Source organism: Candoia aspera, chromosome 3 (genome assembly GCF_035149785.1).
Source record: "Candoia aspera isolate rCanAsp1 chromosome 3, rCanAsp1.hap2, whole genome shotgun sequence".
Lineage (NCBI taxonomy): Eukaryota > Metazoa > Chordata > Lepidosauria > Squamata > Boidae > Candoia > Candoia aspera.
In genome coordinates, this window is record NC_086155.1 from 66,155,402 (window position 1) to 66,168,211 (window position 12,810).

The 12,810-nt window shown below is 36.1% G+C and overlaps 1 protein-coding gene across 1 annotated transcript in view; it reads right to left on the reverse strand.

Annotated features, from left to right (window-relative positions):
* Positions 1–12,810, reverse strand: part of PLPP3 (phospholipid phosphatase 3) — a 77,596-nt gene that overhangs the window by 18,618 nt on the left and 46,168 nt on the right. Inside the window, exons 3-4 of the mRNA XM_063298009.1 lie at positions 8,632–8,915; positions 7,528–7,585 (exon numbers count right to left, since the gene is read on the reverse strand). Of these exons, the coding sequence (XP_063154079.1) occupies positions 7,528–7,585; positions 8,632–8,915 (342 nt within the window). The remainder of the gene's footprint in view (positions 1–7,527; positions 7,586–8,631; positions 8,916–12,810) is intronic.

Sequence of the window (12,810 nt, forward strand, 5' to 3'; positions counted from 1 at the left end):
ACTTGAAACACACACACACACCCTGAATTAGCAATGAATCTGATGGGGTGGCTTTGCATACAATGTAATGTTGTCTTTGGAGATAAATAAGAAAACATGTAAAGTACTACTTGGCTAATTGAAATGTGGTTATAAAATTAATTCATAGCTTTTTATAGTAGTAAAGATTAATATCTTTCAAATGAGGGAGTACTAGAGTTTGACCTCACTCAGATAAGTTAGAAAAATGCAAGACAGGGGAAGACTAAAGTATTTCCTTTGTTGAATCTGTGCTTTGAAATCAGTCACCAATGTTTATCTAATGAATAATACATTGGCCATCATCCCACTGAAATATAGTTTTAGGTCTGCTTTGGTATCCCTGGAAATACGAACATCCTGTTCATCAAGCTGAGAATAAATATCATGCAATCCTATAAATTCAACTGTTAAATATTAAAGATGTCTAGGAGTTTATTTCCTAATTCCTCATGACACAATTAAAGAAATGTCAGCAAGTCTATGTAAGAAAGCAATCCAGAGACGAGCTGCAAACTGTGTTGGCATATGCATGGTTCCTGTGGGCAACATTATGTGCTTGACTTACAGTAGCAAAACTCTGGCAAACATTAAGGCAGCAGTTGACGTTCTCCACTTAAGGAGGACAAAGGGAATATGTAGTTTTTGGAGACTGGCATAGTTGTATCAGAACAGGACATTAAGGCAAAAATAAGTTTGTGCTAACAAATTCTAACATAGGGATGGGCAAACTTTTGGTAGCCAATTGCCCCACTTTCAATTGTTAAGAATGCTAAATACCACCATGGCAGGATCTCATTATATAGATGGACATAGCTGGAATTATTTTTCTCTAAATTTGGACGGAATTGACTTTTTCCTCTTTATTTTACAAACTTTATTTTACAAACCATGTTATATCTAACTGGGGTTTATATTACTTTCTACTTTTTGTTCAACAACAAAAAGGCAAAAAACTGTGGTGCCAATTTTCAGCAATTTGGTTCCTTGGGGCTGAAAACAGCTGGGAAGGGATCAAGGGTTATATGGTTGTGGGGCTTCAGGTTGCCCACCCCTGTTCTAACTTTTTTTCTCCTTTCTGAGGTAAACCTACAGAAGTTGAGATTTTGAACTCACTGCAGAACTACTGATTAATATAAAGGCACAATATAACACTGTTTCATGTGTATAGATAATTGTTACATTATAAGTACTATCATAATTACTCAATGATGCCTCTAAAAATAAAATTTAGATATTCTCATTAACAAAATGTGTCTTTTAGATATTCAAGGCTTAAATTCGGGAGCTGATTCCCAACAAAACTAAATGGTATCAGGTTAGTAAAGCTGGCTTATATTGAACCAATCATTGGGAACCATCACCTCTCTGATTCTCCAAGCATTGTTCTGTTCTTGAATTTAGAAAGGAAGTTTCAATTTCAAAGCACCAGACTCAGAAATCTATTAGCCAAGTATTTCTGGGGCACCTATCTACAAGCTAAATAATGATATTCCAGCATGAAAATTTGGCAGAAATGGCTAATTTTATCAGATAACGTCTCCTTTTAGTTTGGAACATCACTTTTCTACCATAAGATGACATGTACCCAACTAAGGTGATTTTTAAAAGTCCAAGTGTGAAAAGCATATGATGGCAGTGTCTCCTTAGCAACAACTATTTTTTAAAATAGTATTTTCCTCCACTGATAGAAGAAAGCAATCAATTATCTGTTAATATGCATAATTTCTCAGCTCCTTTTTATATGGGAAGTTCTGAGATGTGCAGCCCAAAGGAGAATAAATTAATCAGAACTTGGTTCTATATTTACAGATAATAAGGGCTAATTTATTTCTACATAACAATAGATCAACATGTTAAAAAGATGGGCTTGAGATACTGTCTTCTAGCAACACTTCAAACATACTCAGAGATAGGCATTTGTTCAAACCTGTTAGAAAGGGGGCATCATTATTTTGAAATGTAAGATCAAAACCTTTTAAAAAATCAGTGTTTTTGAGGCCACTTCATATATTCCATATTATTAAGTATGTATTACAATATGTATTACAGACCACTATCATAGTTTCCCTAAACCATTACATACATACATACATACATACATACATACATAATATGCCATATGCCATATTATACTCTCTGTGATATTATATATATCACATGACATGTCATCTGCTCTAAAGGTCGAAGAGCAGAGGCAAAATCTGAATCTTCAAACTATATGCAAGCATTATTTTGAATGTTACAAATTTAACAGGAACCAAACATGAGTCTGTAAATACTGAAGCTTTAAAAATTCTAATGTGTCAAGCATTCTGGGGAAACACAATTTTAATCTGGGTGGAATTTAAAACAAAAACAACCAGCAACCTTGGCAAATTTCATGAAGATCCATTCCCTGGAGGTCTAGAATGTGGACCAAAGGATTCTGCAAGGAAAGTTGGCTCAGGAATGTCTCCTTCCTCAATCCGAGAGTGAAGGAAAATTAGCACCTTGTGGGATAGTTTGCCATTAGTCAGCACTTCCAAGTTTTACTTTTTTTATATTCTAGCAAATGAAAGTAGCAGAGCAGGTTATTTTTAATGATATAATCAGCTGGGCCAGAAAGTTCTCTGCAGGTTCAAAACCAGCAAGTGCCTTCATTATATGTAGCAGGGAGGAGGGAGGCAAACATTTAGCAACACTTTTATATGAGAGAAAACATGCAAAGACAGACCCCAGTACAGCAGAAATAAAATACTTGTTTGAGCATGCCAGTGTTTTTTTTAAAGGAATCCAAAACTGTGAGTAATTTAAACCAAAGGTGAATCTTAAAACTTCCTTGCACCTATTTCTTACCCACCTATTTTTATTTGCAGCAATTCCCCGGAGATTTCCAGAGCTGAACCAAACTAGGGGACACATTTCACAAACGGCTACACTTCCATGAAATGTGCTGCCTTTGGAAAGTGTGAAAGAATGCACAGATCTTCAGTATACTCAGATACACTCTCCCTGTTATCAGTTCAGCCTCAAATCAAAACTTCATCTTTCTAGGACCATTTGGACACTAGCAGTGGCAATCCCACTTTCATAAATCCAATGCGATTCAACCTTTATCAGCCTTTTTTTCTGGGTTTGTAATACTGTTGTATAGCCAATGTACAATTACCGGGTTCATACATTCTGCTAATCCACAGTATAGATCAGGCCTGCACAACGTATCGCTTGCCAGCCTCATGCATCCCGCCAAGCAGCCTTGTGTGACCCACCAATTTTTTTTTTTTAAGTAGTAAATTTAGAGCCACTGCTGCCAGTTCCACTGTTTCCGCTGCTCCATTAGCCACAGAATAGTTGATCGACAGTTCCAGTATTTCTATGTGGCCCATGAGGATTTTTAATCTATCAATGTGGCTCTTTCGCCTTGATGAGTTGTGCAGGCCTGGTATAGACTGATCTTGGCCTTGCACAATGTCTAGACCTAGCCATTGTGGTTTTCAAACATGGTTTATGGCGAAACATTCTGTTTGCACCCAGGCATTTGGTTTTTTAAACAAACCATGGTTTAAAAACCATAACTTAGTTTGACGTGTAAATCCAAGTTTTAAGAAGTCTTCTCCATACTACAGTTCTAGGAAGTTTCGTTACATTCCTTTAGTTAAACAAGTGAAAAAAACAAACAAACAAAACAGTTCAGAGTATGTTCTAAGCATAAAAGGGAACGCTGCACTAAAAACTAAAGGAAGGAGGGAAGGAGGGAAGGAAAGATAGATTGATTCTGCATATTCTAGCACATCCATACCTAGGGATGACTATTATGATTTGAGCAGAAAAACAGCATCCTAACTAGAAGACTGTGACCTTCATACTTCTGCTATGCCACATCTGATGGGCAACTTCAAAGCCTTTTCCTTTCTACAATACCCCTAAGCCAAACTTGGACTGGCTAGCCCTTTAAACCTAACAGGATTCAATAACATGTGGCTTTCTAGAAGCTTTTGGACTCCTCCCCATTACTCTAGTTAAGGATGTTAGAAATGAGGGTCAGCATTATCTGGAAGGGCACACACTCTCCATTCCTCAAAGGAACAATGTCTTCAAATAGAGATCTGGCTTCTGACCATCATTTACATGCAAGGCTGCCTTTTTTGTAAAGTAGGATCAAATCACAACTTGAAAAAATAAAGGTGGCACCTAAAAGTCCAAGAGACGAGCCTCATTGCTAATAACTAAATGCCAAACACATACACTCCATCTATGCATTGCTGGGAATGGGAGTCCAAAATCAAGCTTTAACCCCTTTTACGCTGCATATCCAGTTCACTGGCCATGTTATTTTAGCATTGCTGAGAAGAAATGGTATAAATGTTTAGAGAGTAACTGAAATCTTCACAGAAGAAAGAAGTAAGAGGAAAATATGAGGAAATAAATTCACAGAGACTATCAAACAGCCTGGATGTATGGTAATTAAATTACAAAGATGGCTTCCATCTTAAAGGGGAAAGGAGGAGGAACAGCAGGGAGTTGTCTTAATTTATCTTTTCAGGCAGCAGCAAGAAGGAATTGTGGTGGGAAAGGCCTATTTGTAGATATATGCTCATGTTTAATGCTTTTATATGTTCGAGTCTGTAGTCCCTCCTTGGTACCCCATTACTATTTTATCTGCCATGGTTATGGCAGATCTGGGGCCTACAGATCTTTGGAAAGCCTCGAAAGGGGGGAAAAAAAGCCTTTCCCATATTATATTTTATCACAAATCACTCGTTAAGTCTCTCTTTTTCCCTTCCAAAGAGCTTAGGGCTGTTCCACCCATAATTGACCCATTCAAGGCTTCTTTCAGAACTTCTCTTCAGCTCGCTTCCAGCCGCTCCAGCCAGGAAGCACTTTCGCCTAACAAGCGAGGAAAGGAAGGGCAGAGCCATTTTTCATTGACAAAGAAAAACAAGACCAGACCCAGAGTTTTGAGTGAAACTGTGTGGGCAAGTAAATCCACCTGCCCTGCTTCCTGGAGTGCTCCTGGGTAAAGGAGGGTTTCTTTTTTTTAGCCTAATGAAAGAGATAATTATAATTTTGGCTCAACATATGCAAATACCAGATAAGCAGCCTAATATTATCTCATTATGTTCTCTGACAAAATGAAGGATGTGCAAGTGTGTATATTTTGTGCTCTTGCTTTTCTTTGTGCTCTTTATTTATTAAATGTTATTTAATAAATAGTAAACATTATTAGTAGTTAGTAAACATTATTTATGCTGCTGCAATGAAGCTAGGAATGGAATAGCAGTGCAGATAGGGTTTTTTGAGCATTCAAATGCTTCTTTAGTTGTGAGGAATGCATGACATTCAAACCAATGGACCCATTTCAGGGACTGTATTCCTCCACCCGTTTCTGCCTGATGTTACACTCTGGCTCTTGTCAGACACTCATTTCCAAAATGTGGGTGCCACAACACTCTAGGAAGCAATGAATTTTTAGCAATCTTTCAGAGGACTCAGGTTCATGCCAGATGCAGACAAGAGGTTGAATTGTTGCTCTAGGCCACAACTATGTTTTTAATATTAAAAGAGCTGCTATTTATTTTTTTCAAAAAGATGTATCTTCTTTTCCTGGAAGCCTGAAATTATGTTGACTCCCTTAACAATTTTTCTAGGTTAATAAATGATGGTTAATAGCTAAGATAGACCAACCACAGTTTATGGGTAATATCAGTTAACCTGCATTTGTTTTAATGTTGGTTAAATAGCCAACTAGGCTGTTTAACTAGGACAGGAATCTAGTTAATGTATTAAAATCCTGCATCCAGTGAGTATTTTAAAATTAGAGTTCTCTCTTTTAGAATTGAAAGAGAACTCTAACTGAAAACAAATATTCTCCTCCAAAGTGTAGGAAAGAAACATGCAGCCTGTCTTGTGTTCCTAGCTTTATTAAGATTTTAGATTTGTATCTAAAATCAGTCTCTATAGTGTTCCCTAGTGAAATTCTGGGGTATGCATGAGACTTAACTGAACTCTAGATCTCAAAGCAGTGTATGGCAATTTTGAGTGGATTTTCATTTACTTTCCTCGGGGGAAGCAGAATCTTGGCCTAAGCACACTTCTAGTGACAAGCTGTTTCTTTGTGGTTGGTGGTGCTGCAACAGCCATGGGGATGGAGAAAATTTTGTTATTTATATAAAACATCATGGTGGGAGAAGGAAGGGGTAAAGTTTTGATAGTATGTTTGCCACCAGTCAAGGTGATTGTTTTAATCACATCATCACTGATCAATCAATCAAGGTGTTATGGTATAGAGGGTAAGAAAGATGACCTTGATGGAGATATCCAGGCTCTATTGCTACAACAACAAAGGGTAAAACATTTTTTAAGTTCAGAACAAGATACCATTTGGAAGCAGCTCAAGCAGATGCCTCCCTAATTCACTGGAATACAAGGAGGAGGAGGAGGTGCAGTACAGACTTGCAAGATTATGTTATTATAATCAATCTCAATAAAAGTAGTTTCAACCTTTTGGTGGAGTTGATTTTCTGGTCTGGTCTACCTAGTGGGGCTGACACATGGGGGAGGGAATGGACCTCTTTGCTATTTTGCTTTGTCTTGTTGTTCATCCTGAGCAGTGATGTGGTGTTCTTTTTAAAGTTCATCAACCAGCTAACCTGGGCTACTAATTGATATATTCTATTTAGGGTTACTGAGTCCTTCTCCAGTAACTCTTCTTCCATTCCATCCAATACATTCTCAATGTATTTTTTGCCAATTTCTTTAGTTCCAAAAACAGTGATTTATCTGTTTCACTTCTGCCCCAACTGATGACAAGTACTGTACCACATTCATGAACAAGCATCGTTATGTTTTGGACTATCAAACTCATGGTAGTTTACCACTGAGAATCAGAAGTCCTCCAGTATTTCAGTCATTCCTAACACTATCTGACAACCTGAATTCTGGAACTTCTAGATAAAAACTTGTATGGTTCTGGTTTGAATCTAAGATCTGCTGGATGCAAAACAACTACAGTATCAGAAACTCTTAACTATAAAGAGAGAAACCAGTATTGCAGGATCTGTGCCACATTGTTTCATATGGAAATGATGTCTGGAAGCCAAAATAACATTGTTCACATGACCACATTTCTCCATGTTCACACTGCTACATTTTCCAAGCAATTTTGTACGTGGATGCATGAACATGTAGAAGTCAGTCCGTTTCAACCTATGAACTAGTAGCAATCTGAATTACTGTGTCTACACTTCTTCATAAATAACACTTTTTTGTACATGGACTTATTCTTGCATAAACAACCCCATATAGGAATTTGATAGTGTATACAAGGGTTAAGATACAAGCCCCTGAAGCCATATTCCAGATTTTAGTAGCATAAAGCTTTAATCTATGAATCTATTGAATGAAATATGTGTACTAGTGATTATTTTCTTTTTCTGGTTCATCATGTTCATTCATTTCCCATTTATACACCTAAGACAGAAAGAGATTATACATGATTTGCTTTAAGTAAAATAACTTTACACTTACCACCAAATAAAGCATGGTATACAGTGAGAAGGAGGCATGACCAGAGAAAAATGATTTCCTAAAAAGGAAGATACAAAATATAGCATTCACTTTGTTATTTGAATGAATGGCCAATTACTCTATCTATCTATCTATCTATCTATCTATCTATCTATCTATCTATCAAATTAGTCCATCTCCTCCCACCAGAGTTACTATGCTTTCCCATCTCTTAAAGTGAAAAATCCATAGAACTATAACTTCTCTTTATTCTAAAATTACAACCTCCAAATCCATTAATTCAATTTCTATGGAGGGAGCAGACATCTAAGATGAAATGTTTTAGTAACTGATCTATGCATAGTATACATAAAAAAAAGATTAATAGTAATCAAATATTTGTCAGTACAAACATAATGAATATCTCTGTTCGGTTTTATTAAAGAACTATCCAATCTTCCTATGGAGTCCAATCACATACTCTTGAGAAGTTCGTAAGCAGAAAATGGAAACAACACAATCACCAGTTCCAGCAGCCAATGCTAGGAAGCACACTTCCTCTTAGACTAGTCATAATATGTATCTAGAAGACACACAGATGGTGTCATCCTTCATGAATCTGTCCAATTCACTTTTACAATTGAATCCTATAATCTATTAATACTTAATAGATAAAATAGATAAAATAGATAAAAACCTTAATACTATAATCCTATCTAATGGTTAAAAAAAATCAGCCTGACTATGCAAGGTATGAGTATTTCCTTTGGGTCTGACACAAATTTTCTGCCATTCTGTTTCATGGGCTGATTCTCCAGTACTATACTAACCAAAAGAGACAGACAAAAATATTACAGAGTCATGTATTCTCAAACTGGGTAGACGATTTTCAAGCTCATCTTCGACCTTTATATTTTATGCTTTTATGAGAATGACTTGTTTTCAATATATCAGTAATACCTCTTTTTAATTGCTTTTTTCTTTGATTTCCCTTCAGCATTAAGATTCTTTTGTGTTCTTCTTCCAAATATTATATATTTTAGCTGGACTTCCGAAATCCATGTAAACAAAAGGACATAATTTTGGTTGAGATACACATGTCTTTTGGGGAAAAAAAAATCTTACCTTGCTTCCTGGACTTTGCTTTCATCAGGATTAAGGCACTGATATTCTTGTATGTAACCCTGGGAGCAGTTGATTTTTGTAAAGTCGGGGATACACACTGCAATGAAATTAGGTCTCAAGCGCCCCACAGACACTTTGGCAATATCGGTAAAAGATTGACTGATAGCACAGCCAAATGCAAAGCAACCCACTTGCTTGTATAATGCTGCAATGTATGGGTTCTGGATAAAAGATCGAGATTTCTCCTTCAGGCAGTGGATCCGATAGAACTCTCCTATAATAATCTGCAAGAAAGAAAGAAATTTTTTTTTTTAAAGATATCATCTGGAAAAAAATATTCAGTCTTATTGAGGATTATATAGTTTTTTTTTATAATTTTATTAAGTTTATTAAAACAAAGAGATAAAATCTAACAAACTAACAGAGAAAGAGAACAGAAGTGCAGAAAAAAGAAAGAAAACAGAAATAGAAAAAGGAGTAACTCCTGATGCCTTTTACAACAGATATAAGTAAATCTTACATTAAACTCTTACTCTAAGGTTACAACATAACTTCCATTTTTTTCTATTGTCAACTAATATTATTAATCATCAAATTTGTGTATCATAATTTCATTCTTTTCTGTTTCACCCAAAAAGTCCAAAAGGAGTTTCCAATTTGCCATAAAATTAGTCAATGTCTTCTCTCTAACCAAAGCTGTCAATTTCGCTATCTCAGCCAACTCCATCAACTTTACCATCCATTCTTCCATTGTAAGTAATATCAAGCCTTTTCACCTTTGAGCACATAAAAGTCTTGCTGCAGTTATCATATATAAAAACAAAGTTCCATGTGATTTTTCCAGATGTTTATCCATCAGTCCCAAAGAAATGTATCTGGTTTTGATTGTATATTAATCTTTAAAATCTTCCGGATTAATATACAAAATTTTGTAGTCCAAATTTTTTTAGCTTTTTCACATATCCACCAAAGATGATAAAAAGTCCCTTCTTGTTGTTCACATTTCCAACAAATATTTGAAGTCCGATTATACATGTTGGACAATCTTTCCAAAGATAAATACCACCAAAGATTATATAGTTTTAACACAATAGCTGATTACAGTGCAACTGCTGAAATCCATTCACCAAATGTTTATTAGTAATGGATTATTGGCAGCAACTAGCTAGACTTGGCTGATCTTGAAAAGGTAATCTGGACTGGACCCAATATAATTTTTGGGAGATCACAAGGAAATACCAGACTGTGAAGTTGAGAAAGCATCCAGAAAAATGTAATGGCATATTGTTGCCAATAAAACCACAGATTGTCTTATCTCACTGGTGTTGAAATTGACTTTAAGGATATTTTAACTTAACTGTAAAAGGGGGTGATTTGCCTCGTCCATTAAGTCACAGTTCTCCATATAACAGTGGAAATAATAGTCAATAAAATGAAGATCATCACAGGTAGAAACGTAGATTATAAAAACAGATTAGAGGGTGTTGAGAGCAATGAACTAGCCACAGCTACTTTACAACTTCACAGTGCATTGCTCTGAGACCCATTCAGAAGTACACAACAGGCAAAACTGATGAGGCAGCATATTATTTGTAGGAGCTGCTTAGGTATAATGAAGCAGCTGTTCTGGGTAGCAGTTTGGAACAGTAGCAGGTAAGACTTGGCCCCAGGCAATCATCTATCCCGATCCACTGACAAAACAGCTCATTTCCAACTAATAGTAGCACCAGTCCAACAATAATTAAATCCAAACCTTCATCTTGTGTGTACAGACTATTTTCTAGCTGACATTGAGAGGAATATGGTCTGTCAGAGAAGTGAAGACACAATAGTTACTGTTGGACATGGCTCCCTAGAAGATGATAGAGGTTAAGAGAAACATATGTTCACTTCTCAGATATTAATTTGTAGGTGGGAGTGTCTATCGGCACATGGGCTTGCTCCACTGATTTTGTGGGTTAACCCTGACTATATTAGCTCCTCTTAAGTGCCCTGAGTATCTAACTAGTTGTAGCATGTAGCTTGTGTTTATTAATTTGTTGCCAACACCTAGCCATCCCTTCTGTATATAAACACAATGTTTTGTTTTTCTCTTCTTTGAATCAGTTTTTCTCTCTGCCCCTCCAAGATCTTATACTGCTTTTTAATGTATTGATGAGAAGATGTGATTTAACAGAAAACTGATTCTTATTCCATTGAATACTGCTCACTTATAGCACATTTCTGTTTATCATAAAAAGTTCCATTCATTCAGTTCAGTGGGAATGATATATAGTCCTTTAAAAATTGCAAACTTTAGGATTATCCTAGTATCTTTGTTCCAGGTCTTAGCTTACAGGCAATGACAGCCCTGGAGATATAATTACCCAAACTAGTCCAGCTGGTTTCATTTGAACATGCCATGTACTGCCTATTACCCGAAAGCAACCAAATAAAATAAAATCAAAAAGGTGTGGGTGTTTCTGGTATCATTACACCACTTATTGGACAATTGCTCTTCAGACATTGCAAAATATAAGCTTCAGGTGTAGTCAAGAATTGCAAGTAATCCCACAGGCACAACAGTTCCTAAATTAATTCTCTCAGTTCAAGATTGCCTTCAGGATTGAGAGCTTTTAAAGTGCTACTACTATAACTGCAACCAAATGCCTAAACCATTGTTTCTCAACGTTGGCAGCTTGAAGATGTGTGGATTTCAACTCCCAGAATTGGTTTGAGCCATGGGGAGATATATTCTTCATGTATGTCCATGAAACTTATCTTTTTTATCTTCCTGTTTAAGTATCACAAGTGGTGGCCATCCCCTCATCTACAGTTTTATTTTACACTGTTTAAAGAAGCACTTTCTTTATGGGTCCTAAATCTCTCTATATTTAGTTTTAATTGATGTTTTTATCATACTACTATTCTAAGGCAAAATCGCGAATTATCCTGAAAAGGACTTCATAGTTCAGTCTCATTTCTATTATACACAGGCCACATAATGGAAAAAATAATCCTGAACAGTTAAAAATGATTGTTCTTAACTAATAGTGTTATTTATACTGATTCTGCTCGTAATCCTAGTGTATTGGACCATCATTTTCTGCCAGCAGGGATGATGGGAGTTATAATAATTTAATAATAATAATTTATTAAACTTGTATGCTGCCCAACTCTGAATAACTCTGGGGGGCTCACAACAATCAAATTACAATAAAACATAAAAAAAAAAGAAAAAAAAAAGATGGCAAGCATGATGAAGTGAGAGGTCTCACTTTCCCTTGCTGAAGGCCTGGGTGCAGAGCCAGATCTTCATGGCTCATCTAAACAACAGCAGAGTAGGCGACATCCAGATCTCAGGGGGAACCTCATTCCAGACAACAGATGCCCAAGTGTTTTGGGAGTACCAGATTAAGGACATTTAAAAAAATATACAGTCATGCTAAATATCTATGACCTTTTGCTTATGCTGTAAAGTACTGTGCACTTTAACAAAGCTGTATGAGTGTTTATTCAAACCATCAACAATGACTTTCTACTAAAGCGACCATTATATGGAACCATGACATTTAAAAAAGAAATTTCAAAAATAAATCTGCTTCATGGCATTACTTAGCACAAGAGTTGCAGTGAAATCAATCAGTCAAGTGCTTAGTTTTTGGAACACTATAAACCAATATTTATAGCATGCCTCCAAATTATCTGTTTATGTCATCCAGTTTCTGTATAGTTCTGGATGGAGGATAATGAATAGAGGGTCACAAATTTGCCATTTCCTAGAAGTATATGAGACAGAAATGGGAATGTATAAGTCAGGGTATGTGCTTCAAGATAGATGACACGATCAATGCAAATGACCGTGCATAAGGATCAAACAGGCACAGAAGCAATGCTAAAATACTTTAGGTGCTAAAACTATAACTTGAAATGCAATCAGCCTAGGCATATTTGACTAAAAGTTTTCAGGAGCATCTCTTGATTGAGTTTACATTTACTTATTTGTGCAATGATCCTTACTATCAGGAATGAGTTCATACTTGCTCATATTTTTATATTGCTTCTGATACGTAGCATGTTTTTACTAGCACAATTCGAAAGCCTTAACTAAGCTATTTCCACATATACAGGAAGTGCTTTGGACTTGATAGTAATGCTATACATCATCTATATAAATATGCTTGCCTAACTTCTAATCTC